Below are 27,660 nucleotides of genomic sequence, written 5' to 3'. Positions count from 1 at the left end.
CTTCATACTGTGGAGTAGACAGACTCCTTGGCAAGGGGAAGAATTCTTTGTTTTGCAAAAGGGGTTATCTTTTACCTGTCTAAGTCTTTTAAATCAGCAATGCCCAGATCTTGGTCTACAGACCACTGCTAGGCTAAGGTGAAGATTCACCAGTCCAAAACAAAATGAGAAAAAAGCGGACAAGGTAGTGATTTTTTTTTTTAAAGGAAAATGTTCCATTTAAGTAAATGGCCTGTCCTTTTTTCAGAGATTAGAAATTTTTTTTGATCAAATATGCTTCATTTTATGAGATGAAGGTTAGAGGAAATGGTTAGTTGGTTTTGGTTGAATTATTCTTTCTTAGAAAAACAGAAAATGTTCAAGTCTATGTGTATCCCCAAAATATACATATACATATATATACATATGTATGTATGTGTATATACATATATATATGTATATATATATTTTTTTAATTACAAATTTATGACATCCAAAAGTCTGGAGAATCACAGGTTAAATCAATACAATTTTTGTTGATGACTCATAAGTCCAACATTATAAACCACACTGTCAAAGGATACATAAGATGTATAAGAAACTTCCCTTGCCCTCAAGAAGCTTATATTCTAATTAGGGAGACAAGACAGACACATAAAACAATTAGATAGCAATACAAGACAGAATATAACAAGTGATTAGCTTAAAATTTGACATTTTTATGTATCAAAAGTGTTAAAATGTACATACCCTTTGACCCAGCTATTCCACTTCTAGGAATTTATTCCTAAAGAAACAATCACAGATGCATGGAAAGATGTATGGACAAAGATACTCACTATGATACTATTCATAATGGCAAAAAATTAGAAACACTTTCAATGTCCAATGATAGGGGGACGGTTAAGTAAGTATGCTAAATAAACATACTTAAATATGTTCATATTTCACACACCACTAAAAAGTATATACAAGAATATTTACTAACATGGGAAAACATTCACAATATATTGCAAACAAAAAAATGCAAGTACAAAATAGTACTAGAGTCTGATACCATATTAGTAAAGAAAAAAGTGCTTGTATAGATTCACGAAAAATACAGGAAGGATGTACATCAAATTTTAATTGTGGTTAACTTTGGGTGGTTACTATGAATGATTTTTTGATTTTTCTCCTTAATGCTGGTCTTTATTTTCCAAGCCTTCCCATTGAGTAGGCATTACTTTTGGACTGGAAGAAAAATAATACCATATTACTTTAATTTATTTATGCTATGTTAAAAAAATACTGTAAAGAAACATACCAAAGCATTAACAGTGGTTATGATTAGGGTTGAGGGTTATCATCTCTTTTATATTATCCAAATTTCTAGGACATATTTTATAATGGAAAAACAAGCAAATTTAGAATGACACTGAGGGAATAACATTGAAAATGACTGAATCAAAGTTATAATAAAAAATGCTTTTGATGTTTTCTCAGAGCTCTGCCAAACATCTTTGGCCTCACTCAGCCGCCATCATGAAGTCTGTCATAGGCATAAGCTAATGTTGAGGTTATTCACACAAGGTAGGCACTGACTTCAGAACCCACGTTTTCTTCCTTCACCCAAAGATCAGAAAAAGAGAGAAACCAGCAATAGAGCAAATATATGCCGTTCCAAATTCATATAGATATGTTCCTGGTCTGAAGTTTTGCTCGTTAAAGCTTTCATTTGTATAAATTCAAACTGCCAATCTTCATTCGTGATTGCTTCTACTCTTCAAAACAAAAACAAAAAGGATAATTTCTTCAATGATTTCATCAATATTTTATTTTTGCTGATTTTTGTTATTTTTTTAAAGTAATCTCTTCACCCAACATGGAGCTCAAACTCACCACCCCAAGATCAAGAGTCACATGCTCTACCGACTGAGCTAGCCAGGCACCCCTATTTTTTGCTTTTAAATGTTTTCTTTTTATTAAATTTATTTCATTATAAAAATGACATAGTCATTGACCGAAACAGGCTATTAGGCCAAGCACATTCTCCTTTCTCCAAAGCCCAGCAAATAACACAAAAGCCATTTTAAATTTTTTTTAATTTTTAAATTTTTTACAAATCCATAATCAAAAGAAAGCAAGGAATGTCTTCGGTGGACTAACACTATCAGGAATCACTGCAACGTGAAAAACATAGTCCGATACACCCAGAGGAGAGGGCTACTGCAAGTGGTCAGGGCAGACCTCACAGTAAATGAAGCCCAGAGGTGGAAAACAGCAGGAAGAACTGACACAATTTACAGAATTTACAGGTTGGGGGCCAGCACAGAAGTTACAAAGCAGATCAGCCTCTCCCGCTCATTCACCTCTTTGGGTCAACCATTACAGAACAGAGGTATTTGCTCCAGAGGGAAACGGTGGCATCAAAGGAGAGGTGTCCCTCCCCTCCCCGGGTAGGAACAATGACTATAAACACCGGATCAGAGAGACAGGACAGAGCCATGGGTGGATACTAACTCCCAGGTCCAAGAGGGGACGCTCACACTAAAGAAGACCCTGGCAATGGTGGCTCCATCCTACTTCACATTTCATCTCTCCCCACAACCATTAAAGATCTGCTGCAGTAACAGATGTAATATTCACAGGAAGGCTAACTAGGACTCTCAAATAAAGATGAATAAGCAAAAACCCAAGACTCAGACATGAAAAAGACTCAGGCATGAATGTGACAAACAGAGGAACTCAGACTAAAGAAAGAGAGTTAACAAGTTAAATAGAGTAAGACCTTACATCAAGTATAATTAATATCCTCAGAGATATGCAAAGTAATAATACATTTATTAAAAAAAAATCAATTGGAACTCTCAGAAATTAAATTTTGATCACCAAACTAAAAAACCTAGGAACTGAAAAGACCCAGTTAAACAGCAAACTAAATTAGTACAATGAAAGATGGGGCCAAGAAATTCACCAGAATATAGTATAGAAGGAAAAAGAAGTAGAAAGTATTTTCAAAAGTTAAGATATAAAAGAGAACTGAGCAATCGCTACCAAAATTCCAACTGCCCTTTTTCCAGAAATGGACAAGCTAACTGTAAACTTCATATTGAAATGTAAGAAACCCAGAAAACCAAAGCAATCTTGAGAAAGAACTAAATTAGAAGACTCACACTTCCTGACTTCAAAACTTACTACAAAAATACCGTATTCAAAACAACTTAGTACTAGCATAGGATGGACATAGAGATCAATGGAATAGAATTGAAAGTCCACAAGTAAACCTGTACATCTATGGTCAACTGACTTTTGACGAAGGTGACAAGACCACTCAATGGGGAAAAACAGTCTTTTCAACAGATGGTCCTGAATTCTGTATCTACTCAAACTCTCAATCGTGAGAGTGAAATTAAGACATTTTTTAATGTACTAGGAAACAAAAATTTTGCTTCTTTCAGACTTCTGGCAAAAGAATTACTCAAAGATATATACTTGGGGCACCTGGGCAGCTCAGTTGGTTAAGTGTCCGACTCTTGATTTCGGTTCAAGGTCATGATCTCACGCTCCATGAGACTGAGCCCTGTGTTGGGCTTAGCATGTAGTACAAAGCCTACTTGGGATCCTCCCTCTCTCAAATAAATAAACTTAAAAACTTTACTTGGAGCTAAAAAAAATTAATCCAAAAACAACAAACAAGGTACAAGAAAAGAGTAAGGGGAGAAACCAGTAATATCTTAAAGTTAAGTGCTGGCTGGGAAAAGAACAAAACACAAAAGTTTACTAACATTCGAAACTCCAATCTTAGATGATATTCACAGGAATCACTGTGAGGGTAAGAAGGGGGTCGAGAGAAGGGAAAGCAGAAGAATAAAGTCTTTGCCTTGTTTAGAAGAAAGATGCAGAAAGTGATTAATACAGATATTGATAGAAAAACACAAATTTAGGTATTGTGCAAAAAAATTAGTAGGAGTACTAGATGGCTTGACTCCGAACATTTAAGGAAGATATATGACACCCATCTTACACAAACGCTGTCAGAGAATAGAGAAACTCCCTTAGGAGACTAATAGAACCTTGATATCAAAATCTGATAAAAACATTAAAAGTAATTACAGGTCAAAATCCCTTATAAACAGGCTCAAAAATTCCAAACAAAATATTACCAAATAAAATCAAAGCTATATAAAAGGATAATACATCATGATCAAGTAAAATTTCTTCCAAGAATGTAAGACTGATTTAACATTAAAAAATCAGTATAATTCGCTATATTAACAAAATAAGGAGAAAAACCACAACATCATTTCAATCAGTGCAAAAAAACCTTTGGATAAAATACCAAACTGCAAAAAAAAAAGAAACTTAAGCTCACACAAAAACCTGTACACAAATGTTCATAGTAGCTTCATCAATAATAGCCAAAACCTGGAAACAACCTTCCAATGAATGAGTAATTTAACTGTGGTACATCCATACCATGGCATAAGGCTCAGTATTAATGAACTACTGATATGTGTAACAACTTAGATGGCTCCCAAGGGAATTGTGCTGAATGAAAAAAGCCAATGCCAAAAGTCAATGCCAAAACTGTAGGACTCCATTTATGTAACATTCTTAAAGTGACAAAATTACAGATAGTGGTTGTCAGGGGCTTCCCAGGGGAGATGGCTGTGACTATACGAGGGTAACATGAGGAGTCACTGTGATGGATCTGTTCTATATCTTGACTAGGTGGTCACACAAATCTACACATGTGATAAAACTGCCTAGAACTCAAAACAAACACACACACAAATGAACGCATGCAAAACTAATGAAATCAAAGTAAGGTCAAACAAGCAGTATCAACGTTGACTTCCTGGTTGTGTTATTACACAACAGTAACAAAATGTTATCATTTGGGGAAACTAAATGAAGGGTGTATGGAGCATTCCATATTCTTTCTTACAGTTGCATGTAAATCTACAATATCTCAAAGGAAAAAGGATTAAAAACATGACAAAAACTGATTACGTTGATATGGGGCAGACTGCATTCAAAATGCTATGTCTGAAACAATTATAAATATTTTAATAAACCAAACTATTTAACATGATCTAAGAATTCTGATTTAGGTGGCTATGCCACGTGGCATGATCCTATTGCTTTATACAATTCAGTGTCTATAAAGAATTTCAGAAGAGAAGCAAATTAATACTGTATTCAGAATCACTGCACAGTTGTGTAGGTTGCACACTGCACAAGAGCTCCAGGCCAAGTGGCTAAGTGAGGCTAAAATCCAGCCAACACTCTACTCCCCAGTGTACTAACAGGACTATGCTTACCTGGAAAAGGCTTGCTTTATTTATTTATTTATTTGTTTGTTTATTTATTTATTTATTTATTTTAAGATACTTATTTTGAGACAGAGAGAGAAAGTGCATGAGTAGAGGAGAGGGGGAGACGGAGGGAGAGACAGAGAGAGGGGAAGGGGGGAGAGACAGAGAGAGAGAGGGAGAGAGAGCGAGAGCAAGAGCGAGAGAGAGAGAGAGAGAGAGAGAGAGAGAATTCAAGCAAGCTCCATGCTCAGCCTAGAGGTCGATGCGGGGCTCAATCCCATGATCCTGGGATCATGACCCGAGCCAAAATCAAGACTCGCAACTAAATAAGCCACCCAGGTACCCCTATTTTTTTTTAAGTATACACTCAACGTGGGACTTGAACTCACAACCCCAAGATCAAGACTCACATGCTCAACCGACTAAGCCAGCCAGGCACCCCTGGAAGAGGCATCTTTAAGTAATTTGGATAACAGCACACTTTGGGCTGGCAGTGACCACTTTTCAAGTGAATGACTTTCTTTTACACTTAGAATTAACATTTATCCAGTGTCTACTCCTAGCAGTTAAATACACTCATTTTTAAGTTTCTGTCTTTGGCCTCTCAAAGCAAGAAGATCTGAACCCATAATGTTAATTCTGTTGTGTTAGTTGAATACAGGGTATTCTTTTGGAGGCTTTGGATCGGTCTCAAATCCTTTTGGAAACAAAGAGGTATGTAAATCAACACAAACTAAAATATAAATTGGAGTGCTATATTGTACTGTGTTATGGCTTAGTCATGGCAGCATTTTACATATACATGTTTGTGTGTGTGTGTATCAAAACAACTGAATTCCCTTTAATAACAATACTGTTCCAGGACTCATTTCATCCTCACCACATCTGTATGAGACAGATACTATTATGATTCCCAACTTACATTGGAGGAAACCAAGACAGAGAAATTAAGCAATTTTTCCCAAGGTCACTTAGCTAGGCAAATGAAAAATCTGGGATTCAAACCCATGCAGTTTAGGTCCAAATCACTCTTAACGACTCTGTAATAATGCTCTTAGTCACAATTCAATTCAGCACCTAAGAAATGTGTCTAATAGAGGCATTTGCTAAATACTTGTTGAACAAACGAATGAACAAATGAAAGAACATTAAGGCAAGGACTCTCAACTAAAGGTACATTCTCCCAACCCCTCCAAAGAAGTTGTTCTCCTCTCCCAAGAGTCTGGTGTTACCCGCACCCCCCCCCCCCCCATATACCATCATATTGCCACCCTTATTAAAATAAAAGCCATAGTAAGTCATTGTAATGAATGAAATAACTGTAGTGTTTCTCATCCCTTAGGCTTTTAGGAAACAAGAAGCATGCACTCTGGTTCAAGGGCCTTCAAGCTAGGGGTAAGCAGCTATTGACTACTTACTCGCTTCTACTGTCCCTCCCTAATACATACACAGGAAATGTATCTTTAGGGAGTTACAATATTGAGGCAAAAGCAGCTGTATACCCCCCAGCTACCAGATATGTTATATCATCTGTCTTCAACTACACCATTTACTTATTTACCTACTTATAAAAAACATTCTATTTTCAGCTATATCTCTGCTTATAAGCTAACTCAGGTAGTTTTGACACGAAGAGAGGGATAAATGGTAAATGAATGAAAATTGCTGGTTCTTGCCATCTCTGTTGCTTGTCATTGCTGTTTCTTAAAACATGTTCATTTCCCCTGCTGTGCTGCATTTTTCTGTTTTCTTTCACATTAGTCTCTTGTCTCTTCTGACTTTACTCCTCTGACATTTGTTGCAAAAAGTAGGCCTATCCTGCACAGACTTCTAGAAAAGTGAAGTAATCATAGCACACTGAAAGACATCTTCAAATCTTAAGATGCTTTTTGTCATTCGGTTTACATTATTAGTTATTCAAGTATTACTTTACTGGAGAAAAGAAAAAAGCCTCGCTGGTTGAGTTTTGTCTTTGGGAAAGGGAGGCAGGCACAGGAGGAGTTGTACTAGGCTCAAACTGTTCTAAAAGGTAGATGGAATATTTGAAACTAGTGCTCCTAAGTGAATCCTCAGCTATACTGTCCTTCCTTCGGAATAGTAAGAATAAAATAGGCTAACATCTTTACAGATTAAAAATTAATAAAAAAGTATAACTCATAAACCTGTGTTACATTAAAATATTAAGTCCAACAAAAAAAATCTTGGGAACACTCCTGATTTAAAATAGCACTACCACATTCTTAATGTTTATGAATGGCTGCCAAGGTTTTCAAATAAATTTTTAAATAAAAACCTTACTCCTTTGGATCAGCTTAATCTTTTGATAGAAAGAATTAACTATAAATATACCATAAACTATATATAAACTAAATGGTCTCTAAAGCTCTAAAAATTCTACAATTCTCAATGGAGTCGGAAATGCTCTAAGCATCTCAGAAATTACCTAGCGCGATAGTTCCTGAGATGCTAGACTAGCCGGCTCATTGCAAACTTACTAAAAATAATAAAAATAAAAACAAAACCAAAAAGCAGATTACCAGGTCTACCCTGGTAGGTCTGGCATATTAATTTTGGTGGGGAATCAGGTTCTATTGAGGCTAATAAAAATTACTGGCTCCCTTCCCAGAAAAATGCACATATACAATTTTACATATGATATAATCCCCTGAAGACCCATCCCCTGAAGACAGACTCATGAACTGATGGCCCCCAGGTTAAAAAGTAAAACAGAATTCAGACCCAGAATGTTATCAATGTTTTCCAAAGGGTGGTTAAATGGAAGAAAGAACAGATTCATTCTATAATCTATAAGAAGATACAACTGGGAGAAAGTCATAGAATTTGTAGCTGCACTTAAGGCAAGTCTTTGTAATAATTAGAGCCAACACATAATTTGACAGCTTTCTCCACAATGTAATAGGCAGTCCATTAGTCTAAGAGGTCAAAATAAGGAGACATCTTTAAAATAGAGATTTAGGAACACCTGGCTGGCTCAGTTAGTAGAGCATGTGGCTCTTGATCTTGGGGTCATGAGTTCAAGCCCCACATTGTGCATAGAGCTTACATAAAAAACAACAACAACAACAACAACAATATTAAAATAGAGATTTTATAAAAAGATTAGAACTATTGTGGAATGGATTCTCATATTGTGTAGAAGCTAGGGCAAGATAATTAATTTCTAAGGTCTTTTTCAATTTTAACATTTTATGGCTCTAAAGAGATTTAGAAGAGAGGACAAAGGAGAAAGATAAAAAGTTAATTTTAAAACTTTTTTTTACTACTTATAAAATATTTTCTGTGTTTAAGATTTAAAAAAATAAACAAGAGCCTAAATGTCCATCAACTGACGAATGGATAAAGAAACTGTAGTTTATATACACAATGGAGTACTATGTGGCAATGAGAAAGAATGAAATATGGCCCTTTGTAGCAACGTGGATGGAACCGGAGGGTGTTATGCTAAGTGAAATAAGTCATACAGAGAAGGACAGATTCCATATATTTTCACCCCTATGTGGACCCTGAGAAACTTAACAGAAGACCATGGGGGAGGGGAAGGAAAAAAAAATGGTTAGAGAGGGAGGGAGCCAAAACATAAGAGACTCCTAAAAACTGAGAACAAACTGAGGGTTTATGAGGGGTGGGAGGGACGGGTAGGTGGGTGATGGGTATTGAGGAGGGCACCTGTTGGGATGTTGTATGGAAACCAATTTGATAACAAATTTCATATTAAAAATAAATAAATAAAAATAAATAAATAAATAAATAAATAAATAAATAAATAAATAAATAAATCTGCCTGCATTTGTATTCTATGAGCATCTGTGTTAATGTGGCCATCCTGAAATGTAAACCATAGCCAGAGAGTCTGCTTTCCTTCTTTTATTTTTCTTTTTAGAGATGGAGGGGGTGAGAGAAAGAGAGAGAGGGAGGGAGAGAGAATCCCAAGCAGGTTCCATGCTCAGCTCAGAGCCCAATGTGGGGCTCAATCCCACAACCCTGGGATCATGAGCCAATACCAAGAGTTGGACACTCAACCGAGTCACCCAGGAACCCCAAGAGTCTGTTTTTCTTAATTTAATATTATCTCCTTTTTTATCTCCAGCAAAACTTTGTTTAAAAAAAAAAAAAGAGGGCCACCTGGGTGGCTCAGTCAGCTAAGCATCCGATTCTTGGTTTCAGCCCAGGTCATGACCTCTGGACTCTGTGAGTTTGGGGACTGCATCGGGCTCTGCACTGGCAGCATGGAGGCTGGCTGGGATTCTCTCTCTCTCTCCCTCTCTCTCTACCTCTCCCTCTACTCAAAACTGTCTCTGTCTCTCTCAAAATAAATATACACTTAAAAAAATAGTTTAAAAAAATGAGTATGGTATACATCCTACTACCCTAGAAAATAACTTAGCCAGTTTCTTTACTAACAACTATGTATGTGAATCCTAATATACTGAAATAAAAATGTATAGTAATAACCTACTCAGGAGTCAAACTACATGATTTGGTCTTTTCATATTCCTGGATTTCCTGCACTCTGATGAGTATCCAGAGAATAAACTTTCTCCCCAAAAACATACTTGAGGGAGAGATAGAAACACTATGTACTGAGTGTAGATATGAGAGACGGAATAGGAAAAACAGATCTTTCAATCAATACATTTTGACAGTGCCTGATGAACTAAAATTTTGCAAACTCCCTCCTTTAAGAGGCACCAAAGGCAGTTAGCTCTTCAGAGACACAGAACACTTCCTATTTCTGCAAGTAAAACTGAGGAATCAAGCAGAAGGAAATTCGCAAATTCTATTAAATGACTGTATCCAGAAATGTCATTTAATACTTTGCTACTCATTCTGTTCCTTGATTAAAATTAGAAAAGTAATCAATTTTGAAGTGAAGACACAATTATTTTTTGCTGTTTATTTTTGAGAGAGCGAGAGACAGAGTAGGGGAGAGCAGAGAGAGAGGGGGACAAGAGGATCTGAAGCAGGCTCTGTGCTGACAGCACACAGCCTGATGCGGGCTTGAACTCACAAACCGTAAGATCATGACCGGAGCCGAAGTTGAACGCCTAACCGACTGAACCACCCAGGCTCCCTAAGACACGACTGTTCTTTATGAATTCACACTTTCCCTTCTCTCAAGGCACCATTTTCTGTTGGCAAATGCAATGTCTTCAAAGAAAATATCTAGACTTGACCAAAAGCAATAAAAGTTGTGTTGGACCAAACCTGGGAAAAAAGCAACAAAACAGTCACCAAATAACAAGTTTTTAATGTGTGCTATCTTATACAAAACTGTTTTTAAAAGTTCAATATTTAAAATGAAGCTATTTTGAAAAATTGGTGACAATCCTGTCATGTAACAAGCAGAAAGCCAATAAGAGCTTAAATGCAAAACTAAAAAATATCAGATTGAATACTGCTAAAGCAGACATGACTTCTAGTAAGATACTTGCTTGAAGCATCATATTAAAAAAGAGCTATTCTAAAAAATAAAATAATAGCTATTCCTTCCTTAAAAATAAAAATTTCAAAAGATACATTTCACAAGAACATTTGCATTGTAGTACTTTTTCCACAAATGCATAGTGAAGTTTTGTACTTAAAATTATAACTGAGCAGAAAAAAATTTGATGTAGCTTTAAAAAGTTATTTTTCTTCCGAAATGGTTTTCTCAATGTTTAGTTTAGTATATGCATGTGCATTTAATGCTAAATATGTTACCTCTTTCTAAAGTACCCAGTTTGGAACGCACACTAGAAATTCCATATTCTGGGGTGCCTGGCTGGCTCAGTTGGTAGAGCATGCAACTCTTGATCTTGAGATTGTAAGTTCGAGCCCCATGATGGCTGTAGAGATTACTTAAAAATAAAATCTTTAAAAAAAAAAAAGGTGCACCTCGGTGGCTCAGTTGGTGAAGCATCCAACTTCAGCTCAGGTCATTCGTGGTTTTGAGCCCTGTGTGGGGCTCTGTGCTGACAGCTCAGAGCCTGGAGCTGCTTTGAGATTCTGTGTCTCCCCCTCTCTCTCTGCACCTCCCCCTCTTGGACTCACTCACTCTGTCTCTCTCAAAACTAAATAAACATTAAAAAAAATTTTTTTTATCTTAAAAAAAAAAGAAAAAGAAATTCCATGTTCTTGCATGACGTTTGCATGTTTGTATTTGGAGGAATTTGTTTTATGTGACACCAAGATGTTTGTGGTTAGCAGTTTTTGATCAATTACACATCTGATTCAAATTAACTGAGTTGAGAGTCTGTTGATAAAACCATATGGTAGGAGCTACTGTGGGTAAAAAGGGAAATAACTCAAAGAAAAAGCACTATTCAACTCCAAAGACTATTTATTCCTTTTTTTTTTTTTTTTTTTTTTTTTTTTTTTGGGTAAGTGAGGGAGAACGTGCACACGTGAGCCAGATTAACGGGGAAGGGGTAGAGGGAGAGGGAAAGAGAGAACCTTAAGCAGGTTCCATGCCTAGTGTAGAGCCTGACCCAGTACAGAGCCCGATCTCATGACCTGAGCCGAATCAAGAGTCAGATGCGTAACCACCTAAGCCAACCAGACACCCCTAATTTCACTGTCTAATCTTATAGACAAATCAATGATATCTTAGAGAAAGCTCGAAGTAAATTCGCTGACCGTATAGCAAATATAATAAGAACATGATATCAGGTTGGATTCTAAATGTAGCAGGAAGCAACTGAAGGATTTTGATCTGGGAAGCACATCCTAAAAACCCTAGTTTTGCTTTAGGAAGATTAATCCTGTTTCAGTATATAGAATAGAATACGAGAAGACAGGAAATGACAGAAACATTAATTAGTATAATCCAGTTATAAGGCAGTGAAGGCCTGAATTACATTAGTAAGAGAAAGAAGTGGGAAGGACGGGCAGCAGAGAATACAGCACAGAGTTAAGAGCATGGACTGTAGAACCACATTGATTGTTCCAAATTCTGGCTCTGTCTCTAGTTAGCTAATGGCCTTAGACAAGAAATGCTGGGTCTCAGCTTCCTTCTCTGTGAAAAGGGAACAATAACAGTACCTACTCCTCACTGGGTTATGTTTATAAAAGTTCCTAGTGTTATTATTATGAGGATTAAACCTAAACACTCCCAGACAAAATGGATGGGAAAGTTGAGTAAAATAAAGGGATAAATAGAAGCATGAGTTTTTTTAGTTCCATAACTTGAAGAAAACTTTAAAAACAGACATTACATGGGTAAGTTGGTAATATTTATCACTATGCATTGCAGGAATGTTTTCTCTCTCTTTAAATTTTTTTTAATATTTATTTTTGAGAGACAGAGCATGAGTGGCGGAGGGGCAGAGAGAGAGACACACACAGAATCCAAAGCAGGCTCCAGGCTCCGAGCTGTCAGCCCAGAGCCCGATGCAGGGCTTGAACTCATGAACCGTGAAACCACAATCTGAGCCAAAGTCACTCAACCAACCAAGCCGTCCAGGCGCCCCAGCAATATTTTCAAATTGTAGATGAGGAACAGTTTAAATAAGTATCTATTGCATGAATTACTGTACATCCATATAACACAATACTTTCAGCCATGAAGAAGAATCAGATCAATCAGATCAATCAAAATCTAAATAGTAATATAGAACTACCCCCAAAATATATTTTTAGTTAAAAAAAAAGGATAGGTTCATAAAGAATACTTTATATTGTACTCTAATTGCTTAAAAATGAAGATACAGTGTATCTATATGCATACATATGCAAATTCTATTTCTGGAAAGGTACACCAGAAACTCTTAACGGATGATTCCTCTGGAGACAGTCTAGAGAACTAGGGATCTAGGGCAGAAGGGAAATTTTGTGTCCTTTGTATACTATTTGGTTTTACCATATTTATGTAGTGTTTAGTTAAAAAATTTATGAAAAGATATTAGGGGATAGGCTAGGCTGAGTCCAATAACAGGAAATCATATTTACGTATTTTAGCCTGAGCATAACTTTTATTCATTCTACAAGTTTGCTCAGTATAGATAACTGGTAATCTGGTCTAATGATCTTAGGGTTGAAAACCACTAAAAAACTGCTTTTAAAAAGGTCTTAAAAATAGTTCAGAAAGGAAAAACAAAGTGAACCTTAAAAACTATAGAGGCTATTAAAAATTTAGGCTGTGCTTCAAAATTCTAAATTTATATCTCGGTTTGTGATATGAACTGTGTTATAAACAGTTCATAGGTCCGTAGGCCAGCCCACCAAAGCTTACCACACCGACGATGGTAACTAGAGCACCGTAGTATTAGAGTCCACCATTTTAGAGCCTTGAACAAGATGACCTCTCCCTCCTTCTTGAAAGGCTTTCTTCTCTTGGCTTCTGTGAAATCAAGAAGTCCTAGTTTTCCTCTTATTTTACGGACCTTCTTTGCTTGCTTCTCCTTTCCTTCCCACCTTCAAGTTAGTCGTCTGTCCTTATTTCTATTTAATCTTCCTTGGTGATCTCATCCAGCCCAGCAGCTTTAAAATACCATCTATATGCTAATAATTCCAAAATTTATATATTGACCCTCTACCTCTCCCTTAAGTTTGATTTATATATGAAAATTGCCTACCCCATATTCTCCACGTGGAGGTCATATAGGCATCACATGCTTAACATAGCCAAAACAAAATTCTTGACTTACCCCCACAATCCTGCTCCTTCCCATCTGTTCCATCTCATTTAACGACACCATCATCCATCCAGTTGCTCAAGACAGAAACATATGATTCCTCTCTTCATACCTCACAGTAAATCCTGTTAATGCTATTTTCAAGGGGCACCTGGTGACTCGGTAGGTTAAGCATCTGACTCTTGATTTTGGCTCAGGTCATGATTTCATGGTTTGTGAGATCAAGCCCTGAGTCGGGCTCTGCGCTGAAAGCACGGAGCCTGCTTAGGATTCTTTCTCGCCCTCCTCTACCCTTCCCCTGCTTACACACACACACACACACACACACACACACACACACACACACACACACGTGTGGTCTCTCTCACAAAATTAATAAACTTTAAAAAAATGCTACTTTCAAAATACATCTCATATTCAATCACTTCTCACCACCTATACCACTATACCCTAGTCCAAGCCACCATAATCCTTTGAGGAGACAACTACAAGTCTTCTAAGTGGCTTTTATGCTTCACTTTAGCCAATTCCCACACTCCATTCTCCATCCAGCAGTTAGAGGGAGTTTTAAAAAATATAAATTGCTGGGGCATCTGGGTGGTTCAGTCAGTTGAGCCTCCAACTTCGGCTCAAAGTCACAATCTCACAGTTCGTGAGTTTGAGCCCCGTGTCGGGCTCTGTGCTGACAGCGCAGAGTCTGGAGCCTGCTTCGCATTCGGTGTCTCCCTCTCTCTCTGTCCCTCCCCTGCTCATGTTCTATCTCCATCTCTGAAAAATAAACTTAAAAAAAATTTTTTAGATGTAAATTGCTGACTGACTTATTTTGCTTAGCATACTATTCTCAAGCTCCACGTTGTTTCCAATGGCAAAATTTCATTCTTTTTTATGACTGAGTAATATTCCAGTGTGTGTGTGTGTGTGTGTGTGTGTGTGTGTGTGTACACACATATACATACCACAGCTTTATCCATTCATCAGTCAACAGACACTTGGACTGTTAAGTCAGTCAGAGAAAGACAAATACCATATGATTTCACTCATATGTGGAATTTAAGAAACAAAACAAATGCGCAAAGGGGAAAAAAGAGAGGGAGAGACAAACCAAGAACAGATTCTTAACTATAGAGAACAACCTGATGGTTACCAGAATGGAGGTAGGTGGGGGGATGGGTTAAATAGGTGATGAGGTTTAAGGAGCACACTTGTAATGAGCATCAGGTATTATATGGAAGCGTTGAATCACTATATTGTGTACCTGAAACTAATATTATACTGTATGTTAACTGGAATTGAAATAAAAAACATTAAAAAAAATGTAAATCACATCTTATCAATCCCTTGCTTAAAACTGTCCAATAGCTTCCCTTCACCTTTAGAATAAGGAAAGGTCACAAATTCAGTTTTAGACATGCAGAACTTGAAGGATATAAGGCATGTAAGTGAAGACGTGAAGACAGTAAGTATATGGCCCTCAAGAGAGATTTGGGCTGAGGTTAGAAAGTGGCCTTACTTATTGACACATGGATAGAAATTGAAAACCATGGATTTGGAAGAGAATACTTAAAATTACATTTGAAAAAAAAAAAAGGGTGGAGGCATAGGATCATGACTTGAGAACTCACATTAAGGCCTGGTAGAAAAGGAAGAGTTGAAAAAATTAAGACTGGGTATGAGAGGCCAGACTCATAATAAGAAGAGCAGATCCGACACCTAGAAAGCTGACGGAAAAGGATGTTTTAAAATGAAGAGATCAAATAAAATGGAGATTGAAAAACATTCGTTTGATTTGATAACACATTAGTCATTCTGTGACTTTAACAAGACCTACTTCAAAGATGTGATGGGGAGGTATGGCGATTAAGACAGCAACTCTAGTCAATGCTTTCACAAACTTGGCTATCAAAGGAGGAGAGGGGCACCTGAGTGGCTCCGTGGGTTAAGTGTCTGACTCTTGATTTTGGCTCAAGTCATCATCTCACAGCTCATGGGTTTGAGACCCACACTGGGCTCTGGGCTCATAGCACAGAGCCTGCTTGAGATTCTCTCTCCCCCTCTCTCTCTCTGCCCCTCTCCTGCTCACACTCCCTGTTTCTCTCTAAATAAATAAATAAACAAACTTAAAAACAAAAAAGGAAAAGGAGAGATTAGAAGACATAAAACTTAAAGCTATATCGCTATAGGAATGATTTGATGGAGAGAAAAAGGTTGAAGACACAGGACATAATGTACATTTTCTGGAAAGGCAGGAGGGGACAGAATCAAGGCACAGATGGGAGAGTGGTACAACTATTTATGATAATGTTCAACATAAAAGTGTACTCGGAAAAAAAGAATATTTAGAAAAGCCATACAAAACTTGTATGTGCTAAATGCCTCAGTAAAGAAAATCTATTTTAGACTATGTAACGTAAAATAACTCTCTTGCATCAATACCTGCAGACATTGACAATTACCAACTCATTCAATAAACATTTACTAAAAGCATAGTAAGGAGCTGGACAGTGTTCTAATCTCTGCAGAATACGGTAAAGAGTAAGACATTACTTTTGCCTTTAAGGAACCCATAGTTAGCAAGCAGGTAAGTTGAGAATTGCAATTCAGTATACATCAGTACTGTGATACACACTTTGTATCTATATACAAAGGAAGGTGGTGACACAAAGAAGGGGCACAATAGCATGGGCTTTGAAGTCCAACAGACCGGTCTGGATCTGAACTCTGACACTTATTAGCTATATACCTTTGGGCAAGTTATGTAGCTTCTCTCTAAGCCTCAGTTCCTCATCAGAGAAGAAGATGCAAAAGTTATTTTCCTCACAAGGTTATGAGGATTAAATAAGTTAATGGTTATAAAACGCCTTGAACAGGGCCAGACACATAGTACCTACTCATTACAAATAACCTATTTGTATTAAAAAAGAGATTTAAAAAAAGAGAGAGAATTTTTAAAAGTTGTATAAAGTACACTTGAATGGGTCTTAGAAGACAATTAGGAGAACGGCACTCTAGAAAGAAGAAATAAAATGTACTGTAGTATTACAGTAAATTACACATTTTTTTTAAATCTCTCTCTCCAACCTACCTTTTGCCAAGAATTTAAGGCAACTAACTACAAATACTTCTATACAGCTGAAATATAAAATCAAAGACATCAATGGTGAGGTTAGAGAGATAGAAAGGGACAAACTGAAGAGTTAGGGTAAGGAGGAGAAATTGAGAAGACTGTGACCAATTGGGTAAGAGGTGAGCAAAAGGAATCTACTGTGATTCCCAGGTTTCTGGCTTGGGTCACTAAATGGATGAATTAGCCATGAAACTAGTTAGGATAAGGAGCAAAGCAGAACGAACAGGTTTGGCAGGAAAGATGATGAAATTATTTTCAGACGCTGAATTTAAGGTACTCTTCGGTAACTTGGGTGGTAACGTCTAGTAGCCACAGGCAAACAGTCCAACAGGAAAGTAGGTCTGGGTTGGAGACAGATTTAGGCATTGTCAGGAAATTAATAACATCACCCAGGGAGAATACAAGAGTAGGAAGGGAAAACAAATAAACAGACAGATATATTCTTGGATACTAATATTAAGGGGCAGATAAAGGAAAACTAATGAGAAGTTCAAGAGCTAAAAGGATAACTAAGAGCTCTTCAGGAATAGAGACTTTGTCTAATTATGGGTTCCTAGGCTCTAGTACAGGAGGTAGTCAAAATAAAAATCTAGAGAAGTTGGGTAGGATGAAGACTAAGAGGTATCCAAAGGGTTGAACAATTAGGAAGTTATTACCTTAACAAGAACACTTGAGTGGAATGAAGGAGGCAGAAGCAAGACTGCAATAGATTGAAGAGAAAAAAAAGAAATTAAAATAAATAACAGAGTCTATTCTTTTTGAAAGCTTGGCTGTAACTGAGAGAAATAAAACAGGACATGGGGTGCCTGGTGGCTCAGTCAGTTAAGCATCTGACTTTGGCTCAGGTCACGATCTTGCAGTTTGTGAGTTCGAGCCCTGCATCAGGCTCTGTGCTGACAACTTGGTGCCTGGAGCCTGCTTCAGATTCTGTGTCTCCCTCTCTCTCCACCCCTCCCCTGTGCATGTGTTTTCTCTGTCTCTCTCTCTCTCTCTCTCTCTCAAAAAATAAGCACTAAAAATTTTTTTAAAAAAAGGAAAGAAATAAAATAGGACATCAGCTAGAAGAAAACCTAAAAGTTATTCATATAATAAATTGAGAAACAGATTCTTCCTAATAATAGAAAATATAAATGAGCATTTATGAGTAAAATATTTAAACATATGACAGCTTTTGGGTTATTTTTTTGTTGTTTTTCTTTTTAAGTTTATTTATTTATTTTGAGAGAGAGTGCATACATGCAGGGGAGGGGCACAGAGAGAGGGAGAGAGAGAATTCTAAGCAGGCTCCATGCTGTCAGCACAGAGCCCAGCACAGGGCTCGACCCTGTGAATTGTGAGATCATGACCTGAGTCAAAACCAAAAATTGGACACTCAACCAACGGGACCACCGAGGCGCCCCTAAATACACAACAGTTTTAACAGAATCCAAGTTGCTGCTAGTGATATGTAATTACTTACATAGTATTAAAAAAAAGAGAATTCACTGATAACTAAAAGGAAAGCAAAATATCAAAATGTTGATATAGTGGTTTTTAAGCGGAATTACTATGGATGATTTTCAAGTTCTCACTCAATACTTACCAAATTTTAATAATGAGCTTCTATTCCTTTTATAATTGTGGTGGTAAGAAGTGGAAGACAATAAACCATACTGAACTAAAATTAATGATGTTTCAAAGGCAGAAAAAATTTAAGAGATTCTAACTCAAAGAAGATAGACCATAGAAGAGATGAAATATAAGCAGGTTGAAAGCAGGAAAGAAATGGAAGGAAAAAACAAAACCGACACAGAAATGAAATCTTCATTGAATATAACACAAAGGAGTACAAACACTGCTGAAAACATAGTAAAGGACACGGACAAGAGGACTGAGAAAGGCAAGCAAGATATAAGTGAACTCTGAAAACCATAAAACATTGTTGAAAGAATTAAAGAAGATCTAAATAAATTTAAAACATCCCATGTTCCAGATTGGAAGACTTAATGTTATTAATATGGTAATACTCCTCAAACTGATATGCAGATTCAACACAAATCTCTATAAGAATCTCAGTTGAGTTCATATAAACTGACAAGCTGATTCTCCAATTTACATGGAATTGCAAGGTACCTAGAATAGTCAAAACAATCTTGGAAAAAAATAAAGTAAGAGGACTCATACTTTCTGATTTCAAAACTTGCTACAGAGCAAAAGCATGGGAGGCAGTGAGGTAACAGCACACGGACAGACATACAGATCAATAGAATAGAATCAAGCGTCCAGAAATAAACCTGAATGTTTATGGTCAACTGATTTTTGACAGAAATGCCAAGGCTATTCCACGGGCAAAGAGCAGTCTTTCCAACAAATGGTGCTGGGACAACAGGGCAGCCAACTGAGACAATCTCTACCCTACACCAAACGTGAAAACTTACGCAAAAAGAATCAAACATAAATGTAAAAGGGAAGCTATATAAAACTCTTAGAAAAAACACAGGGATAAGTTTTCATGACCTTGAATTTGGCAACAGTTTTAGATATTGATAAACTGGACTTCATTAAAGTTTATTTATTTAGTTTTGGACTTCACCAAAATTTAAAACTTTTGCACTTCAAATAACACAATTAAAAAAGTGAAAAGGCAGGGGCAACCTGGGTAGCTCTGTGAGTTGAGCATCAGCTCTTGATTTAGGCTCAGGTCGTGATCTCAGAGTCATGGGACCAAGGCCCTGTGGGGCTCCATGATGAGTGTGAAGCTTGCTTTGGATTCTCCCTCTCTCCCTTTGCCCCACTCCCCTGTTCACATGTGTGCACTCTTTCTTTCTCTCTAAAAATAAATTTTTAAAAATGTGGTGGGGGGCGCCTGGGTGGGTCAGTCGGTTAAGCGTCCAGCTCTTGATTTTGGCTTAGGTCATGATCTCGCAGTTGGGTTCAAGCCCCATATCAGGCTCTGTGCTGATAGTGCACAGCCTACTTGGGATTCTGTCTCCCTCTCTCCCCACCTCTCCTCACTCTTTCTCTCTCAAAATAAATAAATACACTTAAAAAATAAAAATAAATAAATACAAATAAAAAGTCAGATAACAACAAGTGTTGATGAGAGCATGTGGACACAATTGGAACCCTCATACACTACTGGTAGGAATGTAAAATTCCAGCAACTTTGGAAAAGTTTGGCAGTTAATCAAAATATTAAACATAGAGCACAGAGCTACTATATGACCTAACAATTTCACTCCTAGGTATATACCCAGGAGAAATGAAAACATATGTTCACTCAGAAATCTCTCCACAATTTGTAGCAGTCTTATTCTTAACAGCCCAAAAGTAGAAATAGCCTAAATGTTCGTGAGTGGATAAATGGATAGACAAAATGTGGTTTATCCATACAATGGAATATTATTTATCCATAAAAAGGAATGGAGTACTGATATCCACCACTTTAACATGGATGAACTTTGAAAAAATTACGCAAAGTAAAAAAAGGCAGTCACAGAAGACCACATATTATATGATTCCATTCAGATGAGACAGTCTACAACAGGGAAATCTATAGAGACAAAAGGTAGAGTAGCGGTTGCTTAGGGTGGGGGTGGGGTGGGGAATGGAAGCAAGAGGATAAGAGAGGTGCGGCTAAAAAATATGAGGTTTCTTCTTGAGGTGATGAAAACGTTCTAAAATCAACTGTGATAATAACTGCACATATCTGGCTATATTAAAAAACCCTGGTATTTAAATGGTGAATTGTCTGACATGTGAAGTATATCTCAAGCTATTGAAGACAGAAATGGAAATGTTAAGAAAGAGTTTAAAAGGATTAACTAGGGAGTTGGGAGCTAAAAAATAACAATAATAAAGGGATTAACTACTCTTGTACTAAAGAAAATAAATAAAAAATGGAATTGATGGAATTGCAAGATATTTAGAAAATAACTACAACAGGAAGCCTATAACCTACAGAACACAACTAAAGCAGTATTTAGAAGCATTCTTATAATTTAAACACTTAGAATGAAAAGAGCATTAAGCATCCAACATAAAAAGACAGAAATACAACCACAAAATAAAACCTAAGAAAAGCTAAGGAAGGATTTAAAACAATGAAAGAAAAAAGTAATAAATAAGAAAATAGTAGAACTAACTTAAATAAATCCAAGAGCTGGTTCTAAAATCCAAGAACCAAGAAAAAAAACACAGGAAATTTTTTTTTTAATCATAAAAGAGTATCTGTTCAACTTCACACAAAATAATTTTAAAAACTTAGATGAAATGGGTTATTTTCTAGGATAATAAAATTATCAAAGCTTCCCCTAAAAGATGTATATTGTAAGCAGCCAAATTATCATAAAAGTAGACATTATTTGTCAAATAGTTTTTCTTCCCCTCAAATACTCACGGTCCAAAGATTTCACAGGCAATTGAATCAAACCTTTAACTTCAATGCCATTTAGCCAGAGATAGAAAGAAAACAAATTTAAAAGCACAAAAAAACAAAACTTTGAAATAACTTTTATGAAAGTGGCATAATCCAACAAAGATAAACCAAAAACTACAGAGCAATTTAGCTTATGAGGAGTGATACAAAATTTCTAAATAAAGTTTAGCAAATAGAACCCAACAGCACATTTAAAATAGTAATACATTGTGACAAAGTGAATTGATTCAGGAATGCAAGGATGGTCCAGTAGTACAATTCACCACAAAAGTAGATCAAAGGGTAAGAATTATGTAATTTTCAAAGAAGCTATAGATGAAGGCTTTAGATGAAATTTACTTCTGTATTAAAAAATCTTAATAAAATGGTAATAGTGGACTACTTTCACATGATTAAATACGTACACTTCAATCTGAAGTCAGATCACATTCCAACAGGAAAGCACCAAAAACACCCAATGAACTTAGGAATAAGACAAAGATCCACTATCTTAGTGTTTCATACATTTTGGAAAGTACTTGCCAAAATAATGTGACAAAAGGAAGAAATAAGTATAAACACGGGAAAGAGGCAGATAAAATTGTCTTTATTTGGTAATGATATGATTATTTAACCCCACAACTCTAAAAAGACAACTGGGAAACTAGCTAGTATTAGAATTCTAAAAGTGGCTAGATACAAAATTAACACTCAGAAATTAACAGCATTCCCACATTCAAACAAGATAAAAGATATAATAAAACTATAAACTCCATTTACAATAGCAACAAAAAAGATAAAATACCAAGGGCTAAACCTAAGAAATGTGAAAGGTCTTAATGAAAAAAATTTTAAATGTTATTGAGAGATGCAAAAGAAGACTTGAACAAGAAATGAATATATTCCCTGCTCTTGAACAGAAGAACGAACCGCAAAAAGACATCAAATATCTCTAAATCAATCTATAATGTTCTATCAATAAAAATATCAACAGCATGGGGGAGAGGAGCTATACAAGCAAGACTATCCAGGAAAACCCTGGCAAGTAGAGTAAGAGCAGACTATAATCAAAGAATGGGGTCATTAAGGTACAAATAGGTGAACTGATCAATGAAACAGGATAAAAGCCCAGTAAGAACCTCAAATTATATGTAGGAATCAAGTACACCTATAGACAGTATTTTAATACTGCAATAACTTGTAGCCACCTAGAAAAAAGTCGGATTCTTACCTTAACACTTTACATAATTTATATTTTATATAGATAAGTACATTTAACTTAAAGTAAAATTATAAAAGTACCGAGAAAAAACTAGAATTTTCATTTTAATCAGAAATAATAGTTAAATAGGAAAGGCCTTTCTTATGATGCAAAATCTAAAATCCAAAAAAGAATGATAATTACAACTACAAAAGAATTTTCATTTCTGCTGAAAAACTGTACCATAAACAAGGTCAAAAGCCAAATGATGAGCTATGAAAAATACCTTCAACACATAGCAAAGACAACTAATTTCCTTAAAACACAGAGTTCCTATAAACAATATTAAACATCTTGATAGAAAATGAACAAAAAAATATAACCAGATGAATAAAAACTATAAGCAGATGTTATAAATAAAGTTAACAAATATGGTTCTTATACCTATTGAAAAGATAAGAAAAATACACCTATTAAATTGGCAATTTTAGAAAGTTTGATAACCCACTCTATTATCAAGGGTCTGGTTTGCAAGCACTCCAACACCAACAGTGAAACATAAACTGGTACAGTCTTTATGGAAGGCAATTTCACAATATCTATGCAAATCTAAATAGTACATATCCTTTGACCCAGCAATCACACTTCTAGGAATTTATTCTAAAGACAGACTCACTCATGTGCAAAAATACATAGACAGATATTCATCATATCATCATTTATATTAGCAAGACTGTAAACATTTTAAATGCCCATCCAAACAAAGAAATGCTACCATTTCTTTCCACGTGCATGTGCACACACACACACACACACACACACGCACGTACACTCAAAATTTATCATTGCTTGCTTCTAGGGAAAGAAGCCAATTAGCTGGGGTCAAAGGTAGAAGGAAAACTTGCCTTTTATCATATGCTCTTTTGTACCATTTGGATTTTATATCAGCAACATATATCACATTTCACATTTTTAAGTTATCAGTACTGTTTTTGCCCAGCTTTACCAGTTGTTACATATTTCCTTCTCCTTGTCAGTTTTTCAGTTCTTTCATTAGCAGCAATGTGTAACTGTCATCGCAGGTAATACATTTAATCGAACTGACACCGTGAAATCACAATAGTAACTTGCACTCTATCATCTCCATGATCTGGGTGCCCCTGAGCTCTACCTCTGCATACCTATTCTACAAAAATGTTCCCTGTTCTTTCTTTACTATGTGTAGAGATTATGAATTAGAAATCCAGGACCAACAAGCTAGGAATGTCTTGGCCTATGGGACAAACACAAAATCACGACTGCATTTTAGGAGACAACAAAAAGGCAAGAAGCTGCTCAAACAAGGTTTCACAAAATTATCATTTGTGCTGTCACCATGAATGCAGAGTGTGGTCTACTTTTAAGTGTAAGAACTTGATTTTATCCATTTGTCCAGAGTCAATGGGGCTGTAGAGGATTGAACCACACTAATCAATCAAATTCACAAGAAACTAATTGCTTACATAGAATGCCAATGCATCCATCTAGAATTTAAGTACATGTACATATGTACAGACGTATATACACAATTAGTGTGTGTGCATATACGAAGAGTGTCAAATCATGCAAATCAAGGAATCACCCATAAATGATAAGTATGCCCAAGGAGAACCACATGGCACTATAAGTGTGTATAGAGAGAAGAGAATAAATCAGAAGGTCAAAGAAGGCATCCCTGAAAGCACAGTGTGATCGAATTAAGTTCTAATGGAAGAGAAGCTAAAAAACAAAAACAAAAAACCCTAAAAGCCAAAAAACAGAAGTGGAGTTAGAGAGTTCTTGGACGATGGGCTAGCATGTGAAATGGCCTCGTGGCAGAAAGAGCATGATATGTCTAAGGTAGCAGAAAACGATCTAAGAGCCAGACCGTATGACGTAAAATTAACTCAAGAGTCACACAATGCAGTGCCTTTTAGGTCATGTTAAGGATTTTTGCCTTACGCTAAAAGCAATGAAAAGCTAGTGAAGGGTTGTAAGCAGAGATGAGAACAGATTTGCGCTTGCAAAAGATGAGTGTGCTATAGGTATTGCAGGGCGAGAGGAGAAGCAGGAAGACTGCTTAGAAAACTGCAGGAGACCTAAGTGAGGGATGATGGCAGCACGAGCTGGAGTTATAGGGCAGAAATAAACCAAATGGAACTTGGTGATTAATTATACCTGAAATACAAGGGAGAAGAAAATTTAAGGAGGATGCCCAAGTTTCAGGTTGTGTAACTGCGTGGATAAAGATGCTACCACTGAAGGAGAGAGCAAGAACACTCCAGGAAGACCAGAGTGTTTTGTCTTGTTTCATCAGGGACTAGATGGAGGGTCTGCGTGCAAAAAGTAAGAAAGGGTTCTGGGTGCTTAGTATCTGGCAGTCTTGGTAGAGCCGGACAAAAAATGGAAAATGGGATCAGATGTCAATGGAGAGAGAAAGTTAGCTACAAAAACTTAAAAAAAAAAAAAAGAATCCTTTTTTAACCTCCAGGGTCAGCCATAAAACAGGCCTAGATATTTCTATGCCTCACCAGCACCTAAAATCTTCTTAAACGCCTCAATATACAACCTTTCAATGAGTGTGGGGGGAGGGGACAGTCAAAATGCAATACTGGGGAAAATAATTAATCGGTGTAAAAGAATTTGAAATATATTGAGATGGCAGATGTTCCCAATTCTGATGGTAAAGAAATGACAGAAGCTGCTTACTTGGGGAAGGAAGAATGAAGCACCAATCAAAAGGAAAAGAAAGAGAGAAGAGGCTGATCATCCCATTGCATGAATTCTCACAGTTTAAATTTTTCACGTTTTATCTTTCCCTCTGGACAAATGGCTGTTCTTGGCCTTGTGTGCTAAGGAAACGCAGAAATAGCTCCACACCTAAACCGCACATCAGAAAGCACGGCTTCCACTGCCATCTGGTGGTGGCAGTGAGGAAGTGCACCAACTAGGTTCTTGGAGCCTGGGAATGCCTATATGAAGTCCATGGTATAATTAATCTGAGATCAAAGACCTAAAGATCGCAGTGGTAGAGGGAAAACCGGTAATAGTCTTTGGTAAGAGATTTATCTTCTAATCTGTCAATACACAAAAATAGAAGTTTTTGCTGTTAATTTGAGGTAGGTAAAAGGATTTCTCCTTTTTTCTTTTTCATGTTAAAGATCACATATATAGCAGTTCTAGAATACCCAGTCTGATACTATCACCTCAAACTCAACTCCTAGTATATTATATATTTGACTATTTACAACTGCTTCAATGCTAATTTTAATGGCACATATAAATGGTTAATGTGCATTTCTAACACACATCAATAACCTCATCACCAGCAAGCAACTGTCTCATTGAACGTGCAAAATTCCCTTTGTTGTCTACAAATTAATCAAATAATTTTTGACTTAGAACCACAGGCATGGTACTAAAATGAATTTAAAAACCATCATGTTCTCAAAACTCACCGGCTAAGCAAATATATCACTGATAAAATCAACATTATTCACAAACAATATGGTAAATGATTAACACATCATTCCTGATCGTTCTCTTCAAGGTAAAAAAATACGCTTGCCCAATATAATATTTGACATTCTGTGCAATATTTACTTCCCTACCTTCCCTCTACTACACTTCACTTACAAATGTACCTCTTTAAAATTGCACACACACATCGATCTGATTTGTTTTTTAAAGCATCTGAACTCCAGGATAGGAAATTGTAGGCCAAAACGTAAAATAATCACATTGGATACATTTTTCCAATTCTCAATCAGCTGCTTTTATCATAATTTTGTCACCAAGTATATTCTTGATCTTCATTTTTCTCCCCTTAAAATCTAGACCACGTTATCGATTCTGTCTCTGGACATTGCAAAATATTAATAATTTAACTAGTTTTTCCTAATTCTCTTGGTTCTGTTCCACATCCACATCCCAACACACTCTACCCCCCTCCCCGCGCCTTTCCTCCTCCTTTCTAGTCTCAGAATGCCTAACTCTTAAACACTCGAGGTGGTTTTTACAAAAACACTCTTTGGAATGTTCTTCCCTCTTCTCTCAACTTAGCACCCTTTAAAAAATAATGTCCCACAGCTAGGCGCCAATATCCTCCTTTTACAGGATCAAACTGCGGAAGAGACTGGGTACAGAGTAACCGAAACATTTGGGAATGTCAATGAAACATCGGCCTCTCCTTTGAAAAGAAAACACAACTCTCAGCACAGAGCTTTCAACAAAGCAAAAATGCTTCTTTTCGTTGTGTTCCTGCTCCGTCCCTGACCTCAAAGACACCTTTCCTTTTCTCTAAGCCCCAGTTCCTCTGCTATGCGTGGGGCCTGCCTTTGCTCCTCCCAAGGAAAAGAAAGCCAGGGAGAAAAGAAAAGGTAGCAGTCGCCTTCCCTTCGCGCCCGCAAGCTGGCAGGACCCTGTCCCACGACTCACCTGGCAGGTGCGGCCGCCCGGAGAGTTGCACGAATCTGTTGAGCTGGCCAGTCCCCCGACCCCCGCTGCCCCCACTGCCCCCGCCGGCCCCGCTACCTCCGCCGCCGCCGCCACTGCCTGCGGCGCCTCCTCCCCGCCGGCGGTTCCTGTCCCAGCCCTGGGCGGCCGACATGACCCGCTAACGATTGCGGCAGCCGGGTCCCGGCAGCCCCTGGCCCGGCGGCACTAGCGGAGCCTCCTTGCTGGGCTCCTCAAGAGACCCGGGAGACTGGGGTAGGGGGAGCGCCCTATCCTCACCAGCGACCAATGACTGGCTTACTTGGTGACAGGCAGCCAATGGCCAGTCGCCTTCTTGGCAGGTGGAGGGAGGCGGGGAGAGACGTGGTAACCATAGCTATGGCTAAAAAAAAAAAAAAAAAAAAAAAAAGTGGAGAGAGAGAAAGGCAGAAGCAGCCACTCAACACACGCATCAACCGCGCTAAGCAAGCCCGCGTCGCGAGTCCTGCGGGATCAGGAGGGCCAATCGAAGGCCGAGCAAGAGAGGCCACGCCTGCAGAAAGAGTCCTGGCGAT

At 37.2% G+C, this 27,660-nt stretch overlaps 1 protein-coding gene across 3 annotated transcripts in view; it reads right to left on the bottom strand.

The window, feature by feature from the left end:
* KLHDC10 (kelch domain containing 10) overlaps positions 1-27,363 on the bottom strand; it is a 70,445-nt gene extending 43,082 nt beyond the window's left edge. For all 3 annotated transcript variants that reach the window (XM_047847375.1, XM_047847384.1, XM_047847394.1), the window contains exon 1: positions 27,089-27,363. In XM_047847375.1, coding sequence (XP_047703331.1) covers positions 27,089-27,260 — 172 coding nt within the window. In that variant the 5' untranslated portion in view covers positions 27,261-27,363. The remainder of the gene's footprint in view (positions 1-27,088) is intronic.
* Between the last annotated feature and the right edge of the window lie 297 nt (positions 27,364-27,660).

The sequence above is a fragment of the Prionailurus viverrinus genome, chromosome A2, assembly GCF_022837055.1.
Source record: "Prionailurus viverrinus isolate Anna chromosome A2, UM_Priviv_1.0, whole genome shotgun sequence".
In the NCBI taxonomy this organism is placed as follows: domain Eukaryota; kingdom Metazoa; phylum Chordata; class Mammalia; order Carnivora; family Felidae; genus Prionailurus; species Prionailurus viverrinus.
Note: the sequence above shows the minus strand (reverse complement) of the source record. Positions and strands in the feature narration are given on the sequence as shown.